At 35.6% G+C, this 27,498-nt stretch overlaps 1 protein-coding gene and 1 pseudogene across 2 annotated transcripts; both read left to right on the top strand.

The window, feature by feature from the left end:
• The first annotated feature begins 554 nt into the window (after nucleotides 1-554).
• LOC306844696 (ATP-dependent 6-phosphofructokinase, muscle type-like) lies at nucleotides 555-14,723 on the top strand. Its single transcript, XM_079377018.1, has 25 exons — nucleotides 555-781; nucleotides 1,727-1,777; nucleotides 3,493-3,570; nucleotides 3,987-4,085; nucleotides 6,162-6,235; nucleotides 6,476-6,553; nucleotides 7,506-7,695; nucleotides 8,350-8,515; nucleotides 8,601-8,645; nucleotides 9,487-9,595; nucleotides 9,695-9,790; nucleotides 9,899-9,991; nucleotides 10,085-10,210; nucleotides 10,960-11,024; nucleotides 11,101-11,164; nucleotides 11,312-11,458; nucleotides 11,548-11,618; nucleotides 11,766-11,853; nucleotides 11,967-12,119; nucleotides 12,216-12,380; nucleotides 12,472-12,533; nucleotides 12,670-12,781; nucleotides 12,875-12,974; nucleotides 13,634-13,739; nucleotides 13,847-14,723. The coding sequence occupies exons 1-25, from the start codon at nucleotides 556-558 to the stop codon at nucleotides 13,980-13,982; spliced, it is 2,700 nt and encodes an 899-aa protein (XP_079233144.1). The 5' UTR covers nucleotide 555; the 3' UTR covers nucleotides 13,983-14,723.
• Nucleotides 14,724-16,693: 1,970 nt separating this feature from the next.
• LOC306845277 (integrin beta-7-like) lies at nucleotides 16,694-26,178 on the top strand (annotated as a pseudogene). The gene is made up of 13 exons: nucleotides 16,694-16,700; nucleotides 16,795-16,874; nucleotides 17,862-18,060; nucleotides 18,339-18,509; nucleotides 19,399-19,623; nucleotides 19,724-19,879; nucleotides 20,021-20,116; nucleotides 21,562-21,624; nucleotides 22,758-22,898; nucleotides 23,015-23,205; nucleotides 24,980-25,085; nucleotides 25,289-25,348; nucleotides 26,152-26,178. The product of its transcript is annotated as an integrin beta-7-like (transcript).
• The last annotated feature ends 1,320 nt before the right edge of the window (nucleotides 26,179-27,498 follow it).

The following is a 27,498-nucleotide window of genomic DNA, read 5'->3' as shown; positions in this document are numbered from 1 at the left end:
TATTTAAATGTTTCTTTTCCCCTAAAAATAAAACAAAATAAAATAAATATTAATTAATAAATGTTTATTTTTATTTATTTATTTATTCTTATTACATTAGACTGTACTAATCATGTTAGTCAAAAGTGTGGTCTGTTTTTTTTACTAACCTTTACCCTAACATAGTAGCACATTACCTGCATTAACTCCGGCTTTGATCCAATAAAATATACACGTGAACTCTATTGCATGCAATCCTATTACAGTATTAGACTTCCTCTTCTGCTGTGAGTACAGCTGATTTCTAAGTATTGAGCCAGCACTAAAATACTATTAAATAATTTGATTAAGAAAAACTCAGCAGAAACAGACCAGTGAACAAATGCAGACTTAAAAGACCAGAGAGTTAGAGAGAGATTTGCTGGAAAATGCAGAAGAATTTAGGATAGTGCTTAGAAATGGAGAAAATGAGGGAAGGAGAGAGAAAAAAAACGTGAGTAGGAACGTGAGGTCAGTTCTAATAATACTGATAAGACCTTGCCATGGCCACCACACCATCTCACTCTTCTAGAAAGAATGGAGGCAGTGTTGGACAGCTGTGTGTGTGTCTGGCAGGTGTGTGTATGCGTCTGGGATGTGTTTATATGTGTGTGTCAAATTTGTTTTTGTTTGTTAGAATTGTGCGAGTGTATTCTGCAACTTTCTTTACTCCTGTTCCACTGGATCCCTCATATATGGCTGGCGGTCTTCATCTGGCAGTTCACGCACAGGAAGATTCAGTTTGATGCTAATCATGTATACGGTACGCATAGTGTTTGTGTGTTTGGATTCATATAAAAAAACTGCATGTTGTTTTATGTCTTTGTTGTCACTGGATGTAGCCTTGTGTGTTTGTGTATCTGTTGAGTACTATATGGCATGTTTCAGTGGTCAAGCAGGCAGATGACCAAATGACACAGCACTTTAATGTACTGATGTCACAGTAAGCAAGCATTGCTCATAGAGGGATTGATATTCATAAAATAGGAGTGGCTTATTAAACTGTTTGATTCTAGAGTTTTGGATTTCTTGAAGTCAATTCCATCTGTTTACTTGATTAAGAAAAATGGAAATGAAATCTTATCTTAATGGGAATGTATCTTGTAATAAACTGTCTAATGGTATATTTTGCACTAACATGATTGATAAATTGAGATTTTGTATTAAAATTAAATAGGTCTAATTTTTGTAAACCCTCAGTAGCGTAGCATAGTTCACCCAAAAATGAAAATTCTGATAACATTTCGTTCCAAAACTTTGTGACTTTCTTTCCTCTGTGGACCATAAAAGAAGAATGATGAAAACAAGAAGAAAACATTTTGAAGAATGTTGGTAACCAAACAGTTTTGGTTCCCATTGACTTCCATCGGACATCGGGTCAATGGGAACCAAAACTGTTTGGTTACCAAAATTCTTTAAAATATCTTCTTTTACTCTGAGAAGGCTCTGTTAGCTGAGGTGAAAACCTCTGTATTAAAGCATTTACGGTCAGTTTGGAAACAATGAACTTGCCTTTACTTCTTTAATTGCTTTTAAAATCAGTTTTTAAAATTAGTGTTGTTATGAATCTTAACTGAACGAATCGATTAAGTAACAGTGGTTCAGAGATTCCTAATGCTCAAAAAACTGGTGTAAAGATGTAACAAACAGAAAGAGTCATGAATGAATGAATATAAATGTTTTTTTTTTTTTTTTTTTTGGTAAACAGGATCAAAACATTCAAGTAGCAGTGATGAATCAAAGTCCGAACTATGTCCTGGTAAGGCTCTTCTAGAAAGTGTAGTAGTAGTATTTTGGCAATCAATTACACATACTGTAGTTAAGTCACGTTCTTCTGTGTAGTCAGTTCCCCTCTGTAACTTTTGGGATCGACCGCCAGCTCCGCGTTCTTTATCAGAGACTAGATTTAAATCTAAGGAGACTCAATTTGTAGTACATTTTTAGTTTTGAAAAACTAACTTACAGTAAATGTCAATAATAATTTGGGTATTGTTTTGCATTTATTTATTTGTGTATTTCAGTATGTAAGTATATGAAGTGTGTGTGTGTGTGTGTGTGTGTGTATATATATATATATATATATCATCTGAGGCAAATCACATTTCTGTCTGCCTTGAGATCACATCGTACAATCTCTCATTACAGTAACTCAAAAAATCATACAGTATATAGTGGGGTTAAGTCTGATTATTTTGACTGCAATTTAGAAAACCCTTTCAGGATATCTTTTTATAGAGAACTGATCACACTACATTTAATGTTGCTGAAGAGATTTATCTGGTGTTAAGGAGGTTTAACTCTTACACTGTAAATAGCTTGTTCAAAACAGGATTGGCAGGTTTGTTGTGGTCAGTTTCTCTAAGCATTAACAGCTAATTTAGACGTGACTGGCTGGGTGTAAGCAAAAACACCAGCAACTCTTATTAGTCTGCTGACCCTGATCCACAGCAGCATTCGATCAGTGGACTGTAACCCCGTAACCTCTGGAGTCTAGTCATCTAACACCAGTGTCATCCAACAACCAGCAGCTGTTGCACACTGGGACGCTAGAGTCGGAGAGTTTAATCTGGACTCTACTATAATCTCATTAGACACTATTCTCGGTGACTAGAAATCTTCCTCTTTGTAAATGGAGAAACATAAGATATATTTACTATGTATTTACCTCAAAATGACTGAATTGGGTGGAAAATGAATTTAAACACACAGATAGATATATAAAAAGTCGTGACGTATTGTCAAGTATGGTGACCCATACTCGAAATTGGTGCTCTGCGTTTAACCCATCCAAGTGCACACACACAGCAGTGAGTAGTGAACAAATGCACACACACACACACACACACACACACCGTGAACACACACCCGGAGCAGTGGGCAGCCATGCTGCAGCGCCCGGGGAGCAATTGGGGGTTCGGTGCCTTGCTCAAGGGCACCTCAGTCGTGGTATTGAGGGTGGAGAGAGCGCTGGACATTCACTCCCCCCACCTACAATTCCTGCCGGCCGGGGGCTCGAACTCGCAACCTTTCGATTACGAGTCCGACTCTCAGTTTCGTTTCCACGATTATCACAAGTTTTTCCCAAGTTTGACAAAACCAGCCAGCTAGTTAGCATTATTGGTGACCTAAATCTGTGGAATTGGATCATAGTAAAATTAAATGCAGACATATTACCGCATCAAATACATAGTGATAATGCAGTTCTGGCCAAAGGGAAGTCTTGAGCTTGATAAAAGTCCTTTCTTGTGCCCTTTATAGTAAGGCTCATCTGTATTAGTTACAGCACTAAACATACAAAGACAAAAACACACACACACCTCCTCGCCATATAATCATAATATTGTGTTCATTGAGTGTTTTCTCAGAAAGATCAGATGGAAGTGTGCTATAAATAATTTAGTCATGCCAGAGCTGTGTTGATTATTCTAGGATGTAGAAGTAAATTAATCTTTTTTCAATGCCCTTGTGTTATAGATGGAAAGCCCACTTCTACAAAGTATTTAGACGAAAACCTGAACAACCTCAGCTGTACCACTACCATAAACAATGACTGTAAGTATTGTGTTGCACTGCATATTCCAGTATGTCCTATGGGAAAAGATAGCGTAAAGGTCATGTTGCTGTATATGTCCAACCATGACCATATGCTTTTGTTTGTCTGTGTATTTGTTTTGTGTTTGTTTCTGGTTTTGTTTGTGCGTAAAGATCACATGACATGGGATTAAAGTGACAGTAAATGCAGTGTCTGTGCGTTTGTTTTAGTCAGAACACTAGCAGCATGTGGTGCCACTGCAGATCATTTTAAATTTAGTTATGAAGGGGGTGGATACTATCTGTGACACTGCATGCCAGGGTAGAGGGAGTTCATACTGCTGTCACGTTCCCACTCCACTTTCTCGATCAGTCTTGAAGAGAGTGGTCTGATAGGGAAAGGTGACAGTTCACTTAAATTTCTCTTGTCGTCCCAGGTTATCTCATCAATATGCAGCGTTCAACATCTGTGGACCCCACAAAGATGGGCGTTGGAAGAGCCATCGCTGTTCTCACCTCCGGAGGAGATGCACAAGGTGAGGAAGTGTGCATTTGTGTGTATGGGCCTTTATGGAGACCAACTCTGTGGAAGTAGGGCTTTAAAGAGTTTTGGGGTGCACTCTTTCATTATCTCTTTATCTTAAATTCTAATACTGAAAGTAACAAGTCTTGTGCCTTAAAACATAACTTTTCCACATTTATGATGTGACAACTTTATACAACAAAACAAATAATCTACCACTCGTCTTGTAGTTAATGTCAATTATAATGTAAAAACTTTAATATTCTGTAAAGCTGCTTTGCAATGATTTGTATCATGAAAAGCGCTATACAAATAAATGTGAGTTGAATTGAACTGAATAGATTATTGGGTTATTATGTTTCTGTGTATGTACACTACCATTCAAACATTTAGGGTTGGTAAGAATTTTCAATGATCAGTGTCACATGAACCTTCAGGAATCATTCTGATATGCTGATTTGGTTTTCAAGCAACATGTCTTACCATTATCGCAGTTGAAAAAAATGTTTTTGTGGAAACCCTCATCCATTTTTTTAGGGTTATTTGTTGATTTGAAAGCTCGAAAAAACAGCATTTATTTAAAATTGAAATATTTTGTAACACAAATGTCTTTACTGTCACTTTTAATCCAATTTAACATGCCCTTGTTGAATAAAAATATTTATTTATTAAAAAAATCTTACCGACCCCAAACATTTGAATGATAGTGTAGCTGGTTTTGGGTAGTTCATACTCATCAACATGTTGATGAGTATATTCAACATGCATCAAGACTTTAGGTAAAATTATTTATTTAATCTTTAAGGGAAAGTAGAGAAAGTATATTTATTTCAGCTAAAAATTAAAAACCAATTTTTTTTTCCATAGAACACTAAAGGAGATGTTTATATTATCAAGGTTCAATAAAACATTATAAAATTATAAATAAAACATTAGAAAAAAGACTTGTTCATGCTTTTGTGTATTCCAAATTGGTGCAATTTGTTCTCTTCCTCCTCGTTATTGCATAATTTGGACAGTATAGATCACTGTCCACTTTTGTAATACGGAAAAGATCAGCATGGTCATTCTGCTAAACATCTCTTGTGTTTCATGAAATTAAGGAATATGTGTCCAGAATGTCATGAGAGTGAGCAAATTATGGCATAATTTCCAGTTTTGGAAGAAATATACCTTTGAAATAGAGTTTCGATTTTACGGAGTGAGAAAAATATCAGTGTTTGTCATTTAGGAAGGTTTTTTGTCTGCATTATCAAGAGCGATATGCAGTTTCCCCCTCTTTTGCATTAAAATGCAAGGCATAAAATCAAATGTGTGTGGTATTGAATTTTCTGCATAACTTGATAGATGATCATTTGAAGTGGTTTTGTTGGGTGCTTGATTACCTGATTGAACTACCACCTCCTCATTTACGATAGCAGCCATGTTGAATGAGCAACAGGAATCGTATATCAGAGAGGTCATGAGAGGTGCTAAAGCTTTCACACTGACCTTTTATCCAACCTTTAGCAGTAGGAAAAAGAACCGACCTTTAACCTTATCTGGTACCAGCTGGAGAATAAGCCAAATAACTGTGTAATGTCAACTAGTCCTAAGAACCTTAACTATGGTCGTCCCATCATTCCCTCTCCCTCTCATTCAATTCCTCCCCATGATCTCTCTGTCTCTCTCTCTGTCTGAGGGGTGTTATATTTAGCCGGTGACCTTTGGGGAAATGTGGTTGCTTTAGAGAGCTGGGCAATGAAGCTTGCCTGTTGTCCTCTCTGGTTCAATCTTAAATGAAACTCGAGCCACTTAGATTGCCCTTTTCAATGGAACTTAACCACCATGTGTGTTTATGTGACCAGATGACAAGATAACAGGTTTAGAGTAAAACGAAAAGCAGCTTTTTTCTCACACTGTCCATGTAATTAGCAGTTAGCTTGATACATTTCACGAACAGCCACCAAAACTTAATTAAACGTAATGTTTGTGACAAATTAAAGACAACCTTAGACCTCTAGTTCTGGGATGAAAATGTCTAGCAAATCAAAAGTCTAGAAAATATGTGCAATAATTATGCTTCTTTATTTATTATACTGTATCTCAGGTATGAATGCTGCTGTCCGAGCCACGGTGAGAGTTGGGATCTACACCGGTGCTAAAGTCTATTTTGTACATGAGGTTTGTACATTTAAGCGCACACACATAAGAAATAAAGAATTAAAAATGAAAGAATGGCATTCGCTGTACACAGAAATTGAGAATTTGTAATTCTAAATCACTGCTATGCAGGAGAAATTCACTTTCTAATTCACTCAGCTCTTGCTCAATTCAAAATCCACTCAATCTTTTAAAGTTGATGTATTATGTAACGTGTGTGTGCGTTCCATTATTCATCCTTCAATCTTTGTGGGCATCTAGGGTTATCAGGGCCTAGTTGATGGAGGAGATAACATCCGACAAGCAACTTGGGAGAGTGTGTCAATGATGCTGCAGCTGGTAATAAACTCATCATCTCCCTTCACCTTTAACCAGGAGCGTCACTAGACCCTTTTTACTGGGTCTCGATTCACAAAACAGTTCACTAATGCACGTAATCCTCTGTAGAATTTTCTCACACCGTAACAGGATACTTTATAAGACAAAAAACTAAAATACCGCTGGATGAGATAACCCGCAGTCCATTCCACTGTATGACACAAAACTCGCAAATGGTAATATCATTGGTGTATCAGAGATGATGCTGCTCTTTATTGCTTGTGAACATGCAATTTGTATCCATATATCCAAAACAGTATCATAAAAGAGTATTACCATTTTAAAACACTTTTTGATATGCCCCAGTGTTTATGGAAGGCTAGAAACGCTCCTGCTTTCAACAAGCATTTTTGCTCATTGTATTTATTATTGTACACACTGCACACATCAACATAATTGTAACTAAGGGATGAGTGCATCATTTTATTTGTGTATACATGTAAGTGATCGTGTTGCATGGCATAACTGCTATGGCCTTGCACAAAATGCCAGAGTTCACCCAGAGACCTGCTTTTGAGACTTAGGGTAATGTTACACACACACACACACACACATAAACACTACTGCCCACACCACAAATTCCAAGCAAGTAATCACATGAGCCACAGACAAATGACATCATGACAATTCGGACTGGCTGATGGCACCACAAGAGCATGGGCAGTCTCAAACCCTTACTAACCAGCCAAACCTTAACCCTTGGTTTAGTGCTGTAGCCAAAAAGCACTGTGGGCCTAAATCGTCCTTCTCATGTTATGTAAACCAGCTGAGGGACATCTCAACCACAATAACCATCCACCACACTTTAGTATATTCCTCTGCCAACATTTAAGTTATTTTATTGTTTGGCATTTTTACTGAAGTGTTTGTGCTTCTTAATATTTTTCTTAATTATCTCTAACTATTTTGTCAGGGTGGCACAGTGATTGGCAGTGCCCGCTGTCAGGACTTCCGCTCTAAGGAGGGCAGAGCTAAAGCAGCATGTAACCTGGTGAAGCTGGGCATCACTAATCTGTGTGTTATTGGTGGAGATGGAAGCCTGACAGGCGCCAATGAGTTTCGCAATGAGTGGAGTGAGCTGCTCCAAATCTTGCTAAAAGCAGGTAGGCTATATGTTGAGTGTAAAGGCCTTTCCACACTGAACGCGAACATTAGCGCACCGACCTGTCAATCATGTAATCATCTCTTGCCCTTCCTTCAATAAAAAAAGAGAGAAATATTTTTCTACACATGAAATATGAAAGCAAATAGACCTATAATTGTGAAGATAGGTTTTCTATATATGTTTTTATGCAGTTCGTGGTATTTATTTTAACAATAATGGATGTTTTGTGACACATGACAAGCGATCAGTCCATTATAAAACGTACAAAGTGTGCATGTCTGCCTATTATAGAATCAAAATCCATTTTAGATTATTACAAGCACTCGATGATGATTTAAAGTGGGTTTTTCACGCTCGGTGTGAAAGCAACATTCGCGGGCGATTCGCATCGCCTTTTCGCATCGCTCTCAGTGTGGAAAGGCCTTAAGAGATTTCTTTTGAAAACAGTAATAAATCCCAAACTTTTGAAAAGTAGTGTATATAGTAATATTTGAAACTATATTTTAACTTTGGTAATATATTTTATATGTAAATATGTAATATTTAGCAGAAAATACTCTATAGCTTAATATAAATAAGGAAACTGATTAGAAGATTCAGTGTCACTTTTTCATATTTAGGGAAAACACATCTGTCTGTTGTCTGCTCATAGGTAAAATCACAGCAGAGGAGGCTAAACGATCATCTTATCTGAACATCGTTGGGATGGTTGGCTCCATCGACAATGATTTCTGTGGCACAGACATGACGATTGGCACTGATTCTGCTCTGCACAGGATCATTGAAGTAGTGGATGCCATCACAACAACAGCTCAGAGGTACATACAAACACACGTGCATGTATACATGGCACTACACAGTTGACAACACATTGATTTGTCTGTTCTTATCTCACCTTTGCAGTCATCAAAGAGCCTTCATTCTTGAAGTGATGGGGAGGCATTGTGGGTATGTTGCAATATGGATTCATGGATATGTCATTTTGTTATTGTATGTTCCCATATTATCTGTTATACAACAAAATCCATATCTTATGCCAATCAGTTCTGATCGTAAACCAGTTGCAGTAGTATCGTTATACACAAGGTTACTGCCAGTGTTATTTTGAGGTTTTTTTTTTAATTTGTTAAATTTTTTGTATTTTTAGTTATTATATTTATAATTTAGTTTGTTATTTCAGTACGTCGTGGGCCAGATTTACTAGTACAATTCCAAAACAGCGCAGATGGTTGTGGAGATTTCTGTGGGTGATTTACAGACAATGCGCAAATTAAAGAACACAGACACAAAATCTAATTTCCAAAATGACCAGCGCAATCTACCGAGAGCAGCGCAAATTACCCGCCTAAGACATGCTTTGTTGGGGTATTAAATAATGCTGTAAATACCAGTAATTTTGACGAGCGCAAACGTTAGTAAATCGTGTTAAATGATTCATTTTACTACTCTCCTCCCATAAATTTTGCACCTGAAAGGGAAACTCCTACAAATGCATATTCAATAAGGTCAGGCACAAAAATAACTGCGTCTACGCCTTTCAAGCGCTAATTCTTCACTGCAAGTTTTTAGTAAATCCTGACACTACTATTTTAACGCCAAAAGACGGTTTGCGCTGGTGCAAGCTGTTAGTAAATCTGTCCCCAAGTTTTAGTTATAGTTTGGAAACTAGAAATAACTTTTTAAAATATTTTATTTTCTTTATTTTTTATTTTAGTTATCACAATGAAGTGTTTCTCTTATGTTCTGCCACTAACTATGAGTGTATGTACATGTTTATGTGTACGTATAGATATTTGGCCTTAGTCACAGCCCTGGCGTGTGGTGCTGACTGGGTTTTTATTCCTGAAATGCCCCCAGATGAAGGATGGGAGGACCATCTGTGCAGGAGACTTACCTATGTAACATCTATACACATTATAACTGTCTTGTTTATCATCATAGTCAACATCATCATATTGTATTCTGTCTAATGTCATTATGCTGTCTTTATTGTGCAGCAAAGAAGCATTGGCAATCGTTTGAATGTCATCATTGTGGCTGAAGGTGCTTTGGATCGCCACGGCAAACCTATCACTTGTGAAATTATCAAGAACGTAAGCCAAACATTGCTGCATAAAAAATATGATCATTGTGATTTTTTTTTATCAGCTTGTACGTAAGACAACATTGCTAATTCTTCACATTTGTTTGTGTTTGTTTAGCTGGTCACTAAGAAGCTCGGCTTTGACACACGTGCCACTATTCTGGGTCATGTGCAGAGAGGAGGAACACCTTCAGCCTTTGACAGAATCTTGGTATGGTTCAGATTTTTTAAGTATTTTTTTGTTTATTTGATGCATCTGTAACATGCTGCCAGTAAGGTCTTCCCCTGTCCGTCTTGTTCTCAGGGCAGTAGGATGGGGGTGGAGGCTGTGATGGCATTGCTAGAGGCCACTCCTGGCACCCCTGCATGTGTGGTCAGTCTGTCTGGAAACATGGCGGTTCGACTGCCCCTCATGGAGTGTGTGCAAGTGGTGAGCAGTAGCTGACACATTCTGACTTGGCTGCATAATTTTCATATTTAATTTGTTTTGTTGTGATCGTCCAAATCAGAATGCTGTTTTCCCAAAATAGAAATGTACAGTATATGTGTGTGTTTGTTTGTTGTTGTTTTTATTCTAAAAAATAAAAAAGCTCATAAGTTTATGTTTTATATAATTTTATATCAACTACAGTTTAAATGTGTAGTCGGTAAGATTTTTTACAAATGTTTTTGAAAGAAGTCTCCTGTGCTTACCAATATTGCTTATATTTGAAAAAAAAGAAGCAAACTGAATGAACGAATGAATGAATAAATTAATGAAATTAATAATAATGAAAATAAACAATGGTAAATTTGTGAAATATTAGTACAGTTTAAAATAAATTATTTTTAATATATTTTTTAAATTGAATGTACTCCTGTGATGACAAAGCTGAATTTTCAGCAGTAATTACTCCAGTCTTCAGTGTCACATGATCCTTCAGAAATAATTCTAATATGCTGATTTGGTGCTCAAGAAACATTTCTTACTATTATCAATAGTAAAAGCACTTACTGAATAAAAGCATTTTTTAAATTAGTTTTAAGAAAATCTTACTGACCTCAAAACATTTATAGTAATAATGGTAGTTTAGTTACATATCATATTTGCATATCATATATAATATATGCAAATGTTTGGTTGATTTGTTCTATTGTTAAGCAATTTAATTTGTAATATCTTCTCGTTCTCGTTTTTAGACAAAAGAAGTGACCAAAGCAATGGCAGAGGGCAAGTTTGAGGAAGCTGTCAAGCTCAGGGGAAAGTGAGTTCTTTATCACTGTCTTTCTCTCTTTTTATAAAACTAATCTTGTGATTGATTTGTTGTTTCTCTTCTGCAGGAGTTTTGAGAACAACTGGAACACGTATAAACTCTTGGCTCATGTGACCGCCCCAGATGTGAAGGTGTATAACAAGCACCATTTTATCATGCAGTTTATCCCTTTTGTTAGGCTTTACTCTAAATATGTATGAATTTCTCTACCTCTTCTCTATATTTATTTATTCTGATTTTAATCATCTTCCTCCTTCCATCTTTCTCGCCTTGTTTAGAGTAATATAAACATAGCTATCCTGAACGTGGGAGCTCCATGTGCAGGAATGAACGCAGCAGTCCGTTCAGCCGTCAGGATCGGTATCCTTCAAGGACACAACATGCTAGCTGTACATGACGGCTTCGGTGGACTTGCACACGGAACTGTAAAGTATTTAACATACATGAGGAAACCATGAGTTCACATGAGGACACGTGTCTGTTCAATTTCATCTCTGTCTCCCGCTTTTCACAGATTGAACCAATGACATGGGGATATGTTGGAGGCTGGACAGGCAAAGGCGGTTCTGATTTAGGAACCAAGCGGTACGACAGAAATGTTTACACAGTTCATTTTATAACTCTTTATAGAGCTTTAATATTACAAACTACATTACCATTTGGGGATTAGTTAAAATTAGTGTATGTAGTGTGATTTCCAGCATTAGTTGTTGTTTTTGTTTCTCCCTGGAGGTCACTGCCAGCTAGTATGATTGAAGAGATCAGTCTGAATATAGCCAAGTTTAACATTCATGCCCTGGTTATCATTGGAGGGTTTGAGGTGAGAAAATCCTGAATATTAGTTCCAGTGTCAATAAAAACATTATTTTTATTTGTCCATCTGCTACTACCTCACCTTTCTGTTTCCTTTTTCACACTCTCCCTCTTGTTTAGGCCTTTGTTGGAGGTTTGGAATTAGTGACTGCCAGAGAAAAATACGAGGAGTTGTGTATTCCCCTGGTTGTAATTCCAGCTACTGTGTCTAATAACGTTCCTGGATCAGATTTCAGCATCGGTGCTGATACCGCTCTCAATACTATCACAACTGTGAGAAACCACACACTATAAAAAAAAATAATATACAGTTCACAGACATGTAAGTCCACAACTATATATGTAAGCATCTGTTTTGTGTCTTTTAAGACATGCGATAGAATCAAGCAATCCGCTGCTGGAACCAAGCGTAGGGTTTTCATCATTGAAACAATGGGGGGATACTGTGGATATCTGGCAACCATGGCAGGACTGGCTGCAGGGGCTGATGCTGCTTATATCCATGAAGACCCATTTGGCATTCACGACCTGGAGGTGAAATATCTTTGGTTAGACTGATGCTTTATTGAGTGCATGTACCTTATTTTGCTTGTTTTTAACCATTAAATGTCTGGTTGGGAGATAGACAAACGTGGAGCACTTACTGGAGAAGATGAAGACCACAGTGAAAAGAGGCCTCATTCTTAGGTTGGTCATTCTGTTACACAATCTGTTTCTGCTTCTTTTAGCTCTCTCTTTTACATTCAGTCAACTTCTCCAGTAATCTAGAGAAATTACTATTTCATTCTTGTACTCTAAATAACATCAAACTGTTTTCCTTCAGGAATGAGAAATGTAATGCAAACTATACCACAGATTTTCTCTTCAATTTGTACTCAGAAGAGGGCAAGGGAGTTTTTGACTGTCGCAAAAATGTGCTTGGCCACATGCAGCAGGTCTGTGTACAATATTGATAGCATTCTTTGTTTTAACATTATAACAGAGCTGAGATTTCCCCTGTCATTATCTCTTTTCTCATGGTATTTCAGGGTGGAACCCCTACACCGTTTGATAGGACCTTTGGCACAAAGATGGGTGCTAAAGCAGTGTTATGGTTGACTGATAAACTGAAGGAGTGTTACAGACATGGTGAGTGAACAGTCATTTCAATGAGTTTGAAATTGAATTGAATTGTGTTTAAATGTAAAGCGCTTGCCAGGTAAAAATAGTGACTGGAGAGAGAGAGAGAGTTAGACAATTTTATAAAAATGTCATAAAATGTATATAAAATGCTAATAGTCAACTTTAGGAGGTCAAACTAAATATTATATGAGCTGTTTGTACAAAATTGTGGTTTATGCGAGAGTTATTTTTTAGCAACAAACATTAAATAAACATTTTTAACTTAAGTTTAAGTACTACTAGTACTAATAATAATTTATAAATATCTAAATTAATAAATAATGAGAAAATGTACAAATAACATGTTTTATTAGTAATGAATTGAATATCCGTGTCAAAATTATGGCTTAAATTGATGGTTACAGTCAAGAAGGGTTTAAAGGCCAAAATCACCATTTTAAAAAAGGGATAATGACATTGAAACTACATTGTTTTAACTAGCTACTTTTCATGCTGGGTTAATTTTATCTTATAAATAGTGTAACATATCTAATAATTCTTACTATATAGAAGTAGTGGGACACCAAAGTGTATAATATTCATGGAAAATGCCTTACATGCAGGTATGAACCTGATCTGTTTGTGTGAATAATGTTCTCTTTTTGTCTCTATCATCATGTGAGCAGGCCGTATCTTTGCCAATACACCGGACTCTGCCTGTGTTTTGGGAATGAAAAAGAGAGGCATGATCTTCCAGCCTCTCTCTGATCTCAAAGAGGACACTGACTTTGAGTGAGCAATCCTGTTGTTTCATTTTATTGTACACATTATCATTCACTGAGTGAATCTTATCTTATCGCTGCATCCTCATGTGCTCACACTGTCTGTTTCTGTTCCAGACATCGTATACCGAAGACTCAGTGGTGGCTGAAAATTAGGCCCATTCTCAAGATTCTGGCTAAATACAAGATCAGTTTGGACACCTCAGAGACAGCTACAATGGAGCATGTTATCAAGAAGAGAGGAACAGTCTAGACTACTCACATATACAATTACAGTGGGATAGAAAGGTTTATGAGCCATATGATCTTAGTATACAAGAACATTCAGTTAATCAATAAATCATATGGTTCTTCATAAACCATATGAACACAAAAGGAAATATTACATAAGTGAACAAATAATGACAGAATTTTTATTTTTGGATGAGCTATGCCTTTAAGTACAAAACCCCACTAAAAGACATTTTTCAGTATTAATTGGATTTTTACTATTTCACTGCTGGATTTCTCATTTTGGATTATGTCTGGACTAAATTGTACTATTGTTTGAAAATAAATAAAACTAGCTAAATGCAACCTGTACATTTGACAAGTTTTCACTGAACACAGAGATATTTGAAAAGTCATATTACTATAAAATGGTGAAAAACAATTGACATAAATGGAAATTCTTTAAGACATTACATATTTTCAGAAGGTTTTGGATTGTTATTCTAAACGACCAACAAATGATTTAACTTCATGTTATAAAATGTACAAAATTTAGTTTCCAAAGTTCAGATTTTCTAATGTAGGCATATGGTATCCCCACAAAATTAAATTTTTTCTATTATATATTACATTATCATAAATAAAACATCAAATATATTAATCCTACCACACATCCTGGTTTTCGTCCATGTTCCAGAAAATCCTTTAACATCCTTGAACCCCTGATTACACAGTACAGCTTTCATCATATTCATGTGGTGTTAAAATAAAGATGCTTGTCTACAGCTGTGTTGTTATACACTTCATTTTATAGTTAAAAACAGATTTTCTAAAGCACAATGTTCAGATTACAAATGTGAGATTCCAATACTAAAGTTAGCAAACGTGCAAAAGCAGGAAACAGGTCACAAGAGCGCTGCCATGTGGCGAAAATATTATTACCCTGTAACAGTTATAATCTAGAGTAAAATTTATAACTGCTGTCTTGAGTAAATGATACTTAAAATGTTTATCATAACGTTATTTACAAAAAAATAAATACTCGCTTCTTATCCAAATGTATAGCTTTAGTTGAGCAAATACTATTCTCAGTTTATTAGAATATTTTGAAGCGTGTTGCATTTGGCTTGTGAGGGGGAAAGTTACAACAGAAAAAGATTGTCAAAAAATCCTAAATGATTCCAATAGGAAAATTGCCATAGATGTGCTGATGAGAATGATGGTGACGCCTCAAGTGACGCTTTAAATTCACCGAGACTCGTTTCGAATTATTAGAAAATTATTATAAATTTCGTTGAACTCTTTAATATGAACTCTATATAAACGGTTAGCTTTTGTTAATGCTTGACAGTTTTAGTTTCCAACAGTTTGTCAAGTAACATTTTAATTCGCAGAAAAACACATTTCTGTGGTGCTGGTGGTTTGAAACTTGTGGCGATGTTTAACATTTAATTACTGGTTGGGCGTACCACTTTGTTTTAGAGAAAGAAAATAAATAAATAAATTACTAAATTAATAGCCTATATAGTTAAATTGAGATTTGTCATTTTCAGTTTTTCAAAGGGTTAAAAACTTTGTGTTTACATGACAGTAACGACATTAACCATACAATATATGAAAATACCAAGTGCATGATGAACTTAAGATATGTCATTTCTTAGTGGTAGCTAGACATTTATATTGTTTTTAGTTTAAACAATTAGTTATAGTACCATCATACAGTACCTTGAAAACTGTAAAGTATATTATGTTCATTAAAATTATGTTCCCTCTAATTTTGACCCCAAAACAATTTAAAGGTTTTCTCATTAGAAAAACAGCAAAAATACATACAAACTGTATTTTTAAAACTTGTTGCAAATCTGCTCTTTCTCTATTTAATTATGTATTAGGTTATTGTAATAAAATTTAATCTAACATTTCTATTTTCTTTATAATTTTTAACTGTTGTCTATGGAATGTATAAGTAAGTTAATTTGATTTTTAGCCCTGTGCTCTGTTAGAATAGCCTATATACTGTTTGCTTTACTAAATTATATAGTGATACCTCTACCAAGTCCTACTTATTGAGTATGCAAGAATGTGTGTTTTCACCCTTGGATTTACTGTCTCTCACCCGGTCTATGACTCTGTGATTGTTAAATGATGAACGACAATTACAATTGGTTTTGTATTTTATATGTCTGTCTGCCGCCTTGCTTGCAAACTTCCATCTTGTTAAGCCTGACTCATTATCAGGTGTCTGGTGTTGAGAACGTTCTCATGCATAAAAAGAACAGCATGTGGCCTGGTGGAAGTGCAGTGGGGCTTTTATATACATTTAGATCTGTTGTTTTTATTCATGTGCTGATCATATGGTAGTGTGTCACGCAAGTGTATAAATTCAGTTTTTTTTTTTTTGTAAAATGTAAAAGAGAACATCACAATGTGATTTCTGGTCCCAAAGAACATGACAGTTGAAACAAGATTTTGTTTTATTTAACATTGATAGAGAAAAATAATTTGCGTAAAAATAAATGGTTTTGATTAAAAGTAATGTTTAAAAACATGAGTGTTATGTGGAGACAATATTAGTACAGGAATATATTTCATATTAAAATATGTTAAAAATGAAGAAATCTTAATAAAATGTGCTCAAAGTGAACCTTTTGTCATTGTAACCTAATATAGTATAATAAAACTTACCTTTCTCTGCAGATGAAGGCTATTTTGATAGCTGGGATGATTTTCTTTCACTGTTTGGGACAGAGATGCATGCTTGGTAATGAACTTTGTCTCTTTAATCACGTGACTTTTTAAAAAAAATGTAAAATGAGGCCTTTATATTTGAAATTATCTGTATATGTGCATTTTAGGTCAGGAACCACTTTGCCAATTTCACTCTTCGTGCTCTGAATGTATAAGGAGTCCTGGATGTGTGTGGTGCACACAGACGGTAAGTTATATCATGTAAATGAATCAGTTCGTAATTTAACTGAACCGTTTCCCATCAGGAAAGAGCTGGAGAGAACTGAGAACAGAGATTATTGAGAAACAAAGAATCCATTGTGCATTAAAACCTGACAAAATCTTTTAGGTTGCACATTGTTTTTGTGCCCTTTTCCTGCCGTGGTAGCTGTGGCTGTGCATATTTTTCTGTGCAAACTAACCACCTGCCTCTTCAGAAGTTCATGCTCTTATCATGATGCATTTGTACACTTTTGTCACATGGTGATCTTCAAGGTATTGTCTGTCAGCTGTTTCCAAAACTAAGTGTTACAACTGTTATAGATTATCTGTTGTGTACGTCTCATCTACTATTTCCTGAATCTTAACATCTAAAATAGGGTAAGCTCAAAGTACTTTTACTTCATTTTGGAAGCCTTCAGAAGAAAATGTATTGTTTGCTAAATTAGACTACTTTATATTATATACATTTACTATTTGTGCATTTTTAAAATTATGAAAACAATCAAATAGACAATTATCACATTTCTAAACATGGATAAATGGGTAAAAAATCTACAATTTCATAATAATAAATCAATAATTAAACTTTAACAAGAATAACACCTCCCTCCTATATTGTAAAAGTGAAAACAGTTGTTACCTTAAATAATTACTTAATGTGATTTGGTGTAGATTGATTCAGTTAATATATACTGTTATAACATTTTAAGTACAACATTTTCACTTGAAGAAAACAAGTTAATTTAGATTTTACCATGCGAAGCACAATTTAGTAGCATGTTGCAAAATAAAACGAAAAAGTAAATGACACATCAAGAATGCAATTTTTAATCTCTCTGTAAACTGTAAAAAATATATTTAAATAAAATAGTGTATTTTTCAATGTTTATGTTAATTCAATGTGTTGTGTGCCATTTCTTTGTGATTATTTATAAATTATTGTGCTTGTAATGCAAATATCCTTGTAATGCAGGACTTTCTAAAACCAGGTGAGTCAAATGAACGGCGACGTGATTTTCCCAAGTCTCTGAGGGAGAGGAGTTGTAAAGGGGATCATGTGATCAATCCTGGAAAACATCCCTTGACCTTTGTGAAGAACAGTGACTTCAGCAGCGATCGTGAAAATGTGGTCCAACTCAAACCTCAAAATATCAACATTACACTCAGAGTTGGTGAGCTTAAGACTTCTCCTCAGACATACAGCAGCTTGTTGCAACATATTGGAACATAAGCTTAAAGCCATGTGCAGAGCATTTACACTTCAGTGTAGTTATACACCTTAGTATGCAGATGTAACATTATACAGCAAAGTTGCACAGTCATATGTATCTTGCACATACAAATAATACAAATTGGCCAAATAACACAATTAGCACAAACTATATACAAAACAACCATATTTCTGCAGCCCCTAAATTGTTTTCTCTGCTTGTTTCTTTTAAATGCGCAGGAGTTCCATTTGAATTCACAATTGAGTTTAAGAGGGCTGTAGGTTACCCTATAGATCTGTACTACCTGATGGATCTGAGCTATTCCATGAAAGATGATCTGGAGCAAATTAAAACCCTGGGGCAGAAAATCCTCAAGAAGCTGAAGGACATCACAGACACCGTCTGGATCGGTGAGACTATACACTAACTGAAATATTAAGATCAATGGTGAATTTTCATCATCGTTAATAAATAATAGTAATTCACAATTTTTGAAAGCGCAAAGAAATTTGAACTACTGTATTAAAGACGTGTGCATTCCCAGTCTGAAAAAGATATAGTGAATAAATTAAAGTTATGGAAATGTCTATATTGATTTCTATATTATTTATTATATATTATTAATATATTCATTTCTAGTTATAAAATATTTCTTCAGTTATAGAAGTTATAGTATTTTGAAGTGCACTACTGTTCAAATATCTTTTTGCAAAAAAAAAAAAAAAAATCAGCAAATATGCATTAAACTGATCAAAGGTGACAGTAAAGTAATTTATAACGTTACTAATAATTATTATTTTTTTGAATTATGTTTAGTTCTGTCATTTTCATCAAAGTATCCCGAAAAAAAGTGTTGTGGTTCCCACAAAAATTAAGCTGCAGAACTGTTCATTAACACTGATCATTTCTTAAGCATCAAATCAACATATTAAAATAATTTCTGAAGGATCATGTGACACTGAAGAAATGTAAATAAGTAGTGGTGTCAAGGCATCAAAGTGGAGTAATGGCTGCTGAAAATGCACAGGAATACATTTTAAAATATATAAAAATAAAAAAAATGTTATTTTAAATTGTACTATTTCTTTAAATGCTATTAAAGATTTCACAGTATTGTTGTTTTTACTGTATTTTTGATTAAATTAATTCTACTAAAGATTAAACAATCTTACTGATCCCAAAAATATATTTAATTAAAACATATAAATAGCTATTAAATTAAAAACTATTTGAACTGCAATTTAAAGAATTAGAGCTGCATTAATGTCATGCATCCTAAGCTCTTCCTCCACCTTTCAGGTTTCGGGTCTTTTGTTGATAAGGAGATGTTGCCGTATGTCAGTCGGATGAAGTTAAGACGTCAGAACCCCTGCCCCAATCGCATAGATACCTGCCAACCGGCTTTCAGTTTTAAGAATATCCTGCCCCTGACTCACGATGCCAAGGAGTTTGAACGAGAAGTTAACAAACAAAAACTCTCTGGCAACCTGGATGCCCTGATCAAAGATGTAAGGTGTCTGTAAGGTGAAAACTGTGTGCTACTTGTGTGTAGTATGTTGTGCATGTAAAAAATCAGATTTGAACTAACATGAAAAAAGGCTTATTTTTCCATTTCTCACCACAGGATAAGATCAAGTGGGGTGATGTGACACGAATTTTGGTTTACACATCTGATGATACTTTCCACATGGCAGGAGATGGACGACTAGGTGGTGTCTTTCAGCCACATAATGGACAGTGTCATGTCAATAATAATGGTTCCTATAATGGAAGCACTTATGTGAGTATTGCACATTCAATGAACATTCTTTGTGTTTTCTGTTGAAGATGGATGCTAAAAAATAGAAAATTAACCTAAAGAGGAATTTAAGTGGTAGAGTTTGTATATGAAGACATAAAATCTTTTTAAATTGTCCTATAGGGTTACCCATCAGTGGGCCATGTATCTATAGTTCTGCAGGATAACAATATTCAGCTCATATTTGCTGTGACTGAGGACATCTATCCAGCATATAAGGTTTGAGGGAGCTACATATACTGCTGTTTAAATGTGTGGGGTCAGTAAATGTGTGTGTTTTTTTTTAAAGAAATAGCACATTTATTCAGCATGTATTATTGATGCTATTTTAAAGATCATTATTTTGTGTATTTGGTGTAGCAGAATATGTTGACATGCTTTAATGTTCAAAAAAACACATTATTTTTCAAATACTGTACATTATTGTAGGTCCTCTATAGCCTGCCTCTCTCAAACGCGTTGTTTTCTACAAAGCCCCTCTTTCCGACAAGCACAGTCTGCTCTGATTGGCCAACTGACCCAGTGCATTGTGATTGGCCGAACCCTACAAGCACGCGTTGGAAATGCAACGCCCCTCACCATAATCGCGAGCTTCAGCTTTCAAGTTAGTTTTATCAGTTCAAGCCCGAAAGTCGCGTGAGAGACGCAGTGATGATGCTCGTATGTATTTTCAGTACACAAGCTGTGGTTAAACCAGCCGATTTCTGACGGGCTGTACACTCCGCTGTGATGTGACCCTGTTCCCCTCACACACACACACACAACGCGTTATGCACACAAAACTCCGCATTTGAACAGTCAATAGCAAATACTTGAACTAATAACAAAACATACTTACAGTCGCTGATTCAGAAGCGCCAGATTGTCATGGCAAAGTCATAATTGACCCTTTTTAAAAAAAAATAGCCTTCTTGCTTAGCCAACCTTGTACTCTACTAGGTTCACGAAACTGTTGTCCATAAATTGCGTTGCACAAATTCGAACATTTGGGTTGTGCTGTTGCGTTGTAAACAAATCTTAACCAATGATTGCTAATTGCATCTACTTTCGGAAGGCCAAATAAAGTGCTTTTGCTTTCGCATAGAAACACACTGCGTCTCCCTGACATGGCTGCATCAACACTACTGTGGTTACTGCAACCACGCCATCTTTCTTTGTGTGAGCATTTGCGTGGCATTACGCAAATATTTCCACATCGTGACGTAGACATGTGGGGGCGTGTTTGAATGAAGGTGTGGACGAGTCTTAACTTTTATAAAGAATATCTCTTTGGGTTTGAGACTTTAGTCTTTGCAACTTTAGGGATCTCATCTATGCACAAACAGCTTGTAACACTCCAAAGAGAAAGAAAAAACTTGAAATCGCATCATATGACCCCTTTAAATTTATTAAAAGTGACAGTAAACTCTTATAAATTATTGCAAATTTAATTTGATCATGTGATCATGGGATAAAATAAATCTGCATTCTCAGAAATAGTACTCTCTCAGAGTGTACCATTGGTAAACATAAGAGTCTTCTTTCAAAAACGAAATAAATTATCAACCCCAAACCTTTGAATGGTATTGTATAAATAGATTTAATAATAATAATAATAATAATTTAAGTGAGTTTTTAAAATAGAATTATTCTCTCTCGTTTCCATCATTCATACACACAAACAGGCACTGAGTGCATCGATTCCTCAGTCAGTGTTTGGAGTATTAAAGAATGACTCCTGTAATGTTGTGGATCTCATCTCTTTTTGATCATAGAATTTTTATTGTTGCAAATTGCATTTTTACATTTTATATCACCCCACCCACCATACATAATCTTACCCAGCCCTAACAAACAATCCCCAATTAGTACACAATAACAAAAAAAACAAACAAACAAACAAACAAAAAAATAAAAAAATAAATAAAAATAAAATAAAAATAAAAAATAAATAAAAAAACATATGCATATACACTTATACGTACACACACATGGCATAATTAAGAAAAACATAATGATACAATAAGGGGTATACATATATCTCCACTCAATCCACGTCTAAGATTTGTAAATCATTAAAGAATGTGATAAATTGTTGCCATTTTTCAAAAAAAGATTCCCCCCTACGTCTGATATTGTATTGTAAGTTTTAGAAAGAATACCAAATCTTTGAGCCAAACTGAAATAGAGGGGGGTTGAGGGGAGGTCCAAGACAACAGAATTCTGCGCCTAGCAAGAAGAGATGCAAAAGCTATGACGTCAGCCTGTCTCCGGCTTAACGGCTGACACCGAGAAGGAACACCAAAGATTGCAATCAAAGGGCAAACAATTAATTCGACCCCTAGGACATCAGAAAGTATTAGTATCAGAAAGTAAACTTGGAACAAAATGCAAACATATGACTAAGGTTACATGGTGAAAGTTTACATTTATCACACAAGCCTGAAACATTGGGATATATTTTAGAAAGTTTTGCCTTCGAAAGATGAGCTCTGTGAATCGTTTTAAATTGTATAAAGCTAAGTCTAGCACATGAGGTGGTGGTACGTACATTGTCTAATACTCTACTCCAGTAGTCATCCTCAAACTTGAGGTCAAGTTCCTCTTCCCAAGCCCTGATTATTTTAATGTTGTGAGAATTATCCTTTGACAAGATAATTGCATATATCTGCATATAGTATGCCAGAAAGCCACATAATATTTTTTATTTTTATTTTTTGCCATCTTATTGAAAAACTTTATTACATATAGCAATTTTAAGGATTCAATAAGGATTCAAATAATACACAAAGACATTTGCCTATATGTTTTTGGTTTAATAATTCATTTATCACTGTGTATTTATATACACATACTGAAAATACATGTTTATGTGGGCCAGAATTTGTCATCCACCCTGGTGTTAGAGCAGGAGGGAGCTCCCAAAGAATTGGCCGTGTCCTACAGGTCTAAATGTAAGGGGAATCGAGCGGATAGTGAATGGAAGGAGAAAGGAGTGTGTCAAGGCATCAAGCACGAGCAGGCAAGCACCACCATCAGTGCTTTCATCTGAATTATCAGCAACCAGGAAGCATTTGTTGTTATATCTCATAAGCCTGAAGAAGTTTTGTTTTTTCTATTGATTTATTGATTTTATAGATTACATTTGATGTACGTTTGAATGCATCTGCATGTCTGAAGGAGCCTCAGACATTTCGGATCAAAATGCAAGGCATCAATGAGGAGGTGAAGATCACAGTGCATACAGAGTGTAACTGTGACTGTGGTGTTCCAGAGATAGCCTCCAAACACTGTAGCAGAAACGGAAATCTCTCATGCGGCATGTGCAGGTAGAGACCCCTAGCGTAGGGCTGTTCGATTCCGGATTTTTTGGAATCGATTCCGATTCCGATTCTTGTTTCTGGAATCGAAAGAATCGATTCCAAGAATCGATTCCTCACTGTTATTTTCGATTCTTTTTTTTTTATACCAACACCTTGTCTAACATATTCGCATCCTACCGTGCCACACAGTGAGAAACTCTCTACACCGGGCGTGACAAATGGACTGTTGCAAATCCATTTGTCCTTCCTATTAGTCGTATTGCGAGTGCTGCTTGGTCATAAATAGAACGAGGCACTTTTCTCTATGGAACATAATCAAAAAACACTGTTTACATGGACAACAATACTCCGATATGAACCTGATTAGCCTAAAACAATACTCTGATTAAGAAATGTAAACAGTGATTTCTAATTACCTTAATCTGGCTAAAGTCATAATAGAAGTAAACGCAAATTGAATTAAGACGTGGATTATTCCTATTTTAGTCGCATTATCGGACTGCATTACAGACATGTAGGCTACACACCTTAATCTAACTATTAACGTTGTTAATACGACGACGAAGTGACTCGTATCTTTCGTATAATTTGAAAATGAAACAGCCAAAACTATTTATAGTACCATACGAAGACAAACTGTTGATAATTCTGGAAGAAACGTTGGACTGCATGGCATGGAGACGTAATGATGCGTGCCATTAATCGATCTGTAACACGTAAAACGGGAACATGAACGGAATAATCTGAAAGCAACTCATGTATGTAATCACCTTAATCAGAATATTATTGTTCTATTCAGAATAAGGTCAATAATTAGATTACTGCTGCCCCATAAACGTAGTCACTGATAGCGTCAGTCTCCATACTGTACGTGGTTGTTTTTTAAAAAGCAGTGTAAGAAATCAGATTTATTCTTCTTGTCCTAAACTACAAGGAGGAAGATCAAACCCCGCCCAGCAACCGATTCTAAAGATTTCATTGGGTCAGTCATTGCGCTGGTTGCTACACAACGCTGAAATAATCATCCTACCTAAACCACCCTGTGTTACGACTGGATCCATTTATTTAGTCTGAACTTTATTTCTTTACAGGTGACATGATTGTGTTGACAAATGAAATCGGCTACAGGCTGCGGTTTGTGTTAAAAAAAAAAAAAAAAATCTTAAAGAGGAGTCGATTCCGCCTAATGGAATCGACTCTCAATTCCCAACGCCTCGGAATCGAGGAATCGATTCTTTTTGGAATCGAGTCCCAGCCCTACCCTAGCGTCTAAGCAGGGAACTACATCAGCTAGCCGACCACTTTATTAGAGAATCTTTGAACTTGAAGTAATAATTAAAACCGTTTACATTTTGTCATCATGTTGTTCCAGCCCTGTATTATTTTATTACAAAAGTTTTATTTATCTATCTAAAAAGTGTACATTTACATTCATATATGTACCCAAGTTAGCTGAAAGGCTAATACACAATATTTTATCGACAATATATATACTACCAAGCTCCAAAAAAGACAGAAAAGCACAATGAATGTATCTAATTTGCTATTACAGTCATCAGCAAATCTTAAAATCACATTTCCAGTCACATTTGTCACTTATGTGTCTTGTGTCAGATATGTTATTTTCATGAAATTTTCAGTTACTGTTTAAAAAGCTCTTTTGAATGAGCACCTTATTTGATTGAACAGCTTTAAATGCTGGTGCATACTGGCAAATACTGTATGCCTTACAGTTTACATTTTTTTAACTTGTGAAGTGTGTGTGTGATGTGTTTGTTAGCTGTGAAAAATGGCGTTTGGGTCAGCGCTGCGAGTGCGAGCAACTGAGTGATGCAGACTCCATCATCAACATGCTGGCATCTTGTCGGCTTGACAAGAGCTCACTGGTTTGCAGTGGACATGGCATCTGTGAGTGTGGCAAGTGTGTGTGTCATGGCCATTACAGTGGGAAATTCTGCGAATGTGATGACAGTAGTTGTGAACACCATAATAATCTTCTATGTAATGGTAAGTCACAAAAAATTTGCTTTTTATTTCTTTCTTTTTGAATTTCAGATTCAAAACTCACTATCTTCTCCATTTGTCATAGGTAAAGGCAGATGTAAGTGTGGGACATGTCACTGTACTGAAGACTACACGGGGTCTGCATGTGAGTGCTGACCTATCCAAGACAAGTGTATGAATGACAAAGGGCTTTGCAGCGGACTTGCAACCGCTGTCAGTGTAACAAAGGCTTCAAGGGAGAGCACTGCTCTGCATTAACTGATGAGTGCACGCAGTTGAAGTGAGTATCAGTCTCTTCCTGTGAGCTAATATCTGTTTCAAGATTATTTTTAGTGAGGTGTACATTTGTGTGTGGGTTTGTTTCTTTTTGAAGTCACAATTTCAGTTTTCTCTTCCTGATTTTTTTCTTCTATTATCCATAAACCTTATAATGATCATAATGCTGGGTAGCAAGACTTTTGAATTGTGAATCATTGTGAGGCTTATTCCAGCTACCCACTGGAACAGACTGTATAATGGACTGTGTATTTTAACCAAAAAAAGTATATATTTCATATCAAAATGAACAAAAACTTTATTGATATATTAAAAAACAGAAAATACAAAACTAAAAACTAATTCAAAATATTACTAAACTATAATAGTATCTCAATTATACTAAAATAACACTGCTATCAACACCAAGCACCATAGCAAAATGTTTGAAAGCTACAGTATCTCGCCTTGGCACTCATGAACTGCGTTGCACATACGAAGCTACCATGTCATATGATGTGAAACTTAGTGATGACGGCGCAATTGCGCTTCGATATGCAGACCTGCCTCATATGTGTATCTACTTTAAGTTCATTTGACAAGACTGTAAAATAAGCACACTCTTAAACTCATATATGACACAGATTTGATGTAACTGTGAATGTTAAATGTGTGTTCTTTTTGTCTCTGTAGGTTCTGTTGATAAGACTACACTTATAATTGGCATCTCTGTGTCAAGCATAATTTTTATTGGCATTATAATAATCATTGTTTACCGTGGCCTGCTGTAGCTGTACGACATTAGAGAATATCAGAACTTTGTCAAAGCGCAGAAACAGACAGGAAAGAGGTGATGTACACGCAAAGACACTCTGTATTGTTAGGAACTTACACACAGTTAGCTTTGTAGGCTTTAAATGTAGATCAAATTATAACCTGTGTAAACAACATATTGTTTGTTTCAGTGTGAAATTAAATAATTTACAGAATGATGATGTAACAATCAAATGTCTATTTGTTCTGTACAGGTCCAGAATCCTCTTTTCAAAGGTGCCACAACAAGGGTGTATAACCCTTTGCATGTCAAAGACGAAAACAAAAAGGAACAATTCTGAAGCAGATATAATTGAAAGAGAGAGAGGGTCTCTGGGAGTTTGCTATTGTAATATCTTGTTTTTGCATTTTTTTTATTGTACATCTTAAATTGTGCCAACGTCATTAACCCTTGTGCATCAATAAAAAAAGTTACACTTAGGTCCATAGTGGACAAAAATGTCCATGTCAAAAAAACGGTCATAGAAAACGGAGCAGAGACTTAAGTGTGGTCTCATTTTAAAGAAGACCCATGGCAGATTATTGTTGAAGTAAAAATAGTTTAAAAAGTGAAACCAAAAAAAGTTATACAGGTTTAAGTTTATGAAAATGATTTATGAACAATATTTTATATTTTATTTTATGAATATTTTATATATGAAATATGTTGAACTCTAAACCTTCTAGAAAATCAAAGCTATAAATCTAAACAAGTTGTGTTCCAAATTTGAGGCTGATATCTCAAAAAAACGAGCTTTCAGTAAAATTGTGTTTGGGCGCAGTACCAAATTTTCCCCATTAGATGCCAGCAAAACTCTGCTGCTGCACACAGTGCTTGGATTTGTGATTTGCAGTACAGTTTCTCTCTCTCAATTTGTACAAGAACACACACATACACACACACAATTTTTTTTATGACACACATACAAACCACACTCTGACATCCATTCCAACACACCCAACACAATTATAGCTGCATTCTTTATCCAATTGCCTCTATAATACGCAGAAGCAGAAAACAGGAATAAAGCAAGCATTTGCTTTATAGACCCTTTATAGACCAAACATGAAAAAATGGCACCATCTGGTCAAAAAAAATCATTTTGAAGCCTTGCCAACAGAATGAAAGCCTATTAACAAAAATTGCATGGTTTTACAGTTAAACGGCACTGCGATTAAAAATAGCAGTTTTAATGGGTTTCAATTGGGTCATTTTTGTCCAAAAGG

Source organism: Barbus barbus, assembly GCF_936440315.1.
Source record: "Barbus barbus genome assembly, chromosome: 25".
NCBI classification, from domain to species: Eukaryota; Metazoa; Chordata; class Actinopteri; order Cypriniformes; family Cyprinidae; genus Barbus; species Barbus barbus.
Note: the sequence above shows the minus strand (reverse complement) of the source record. Positions and strands in the feature narration are given on the sequence as shown.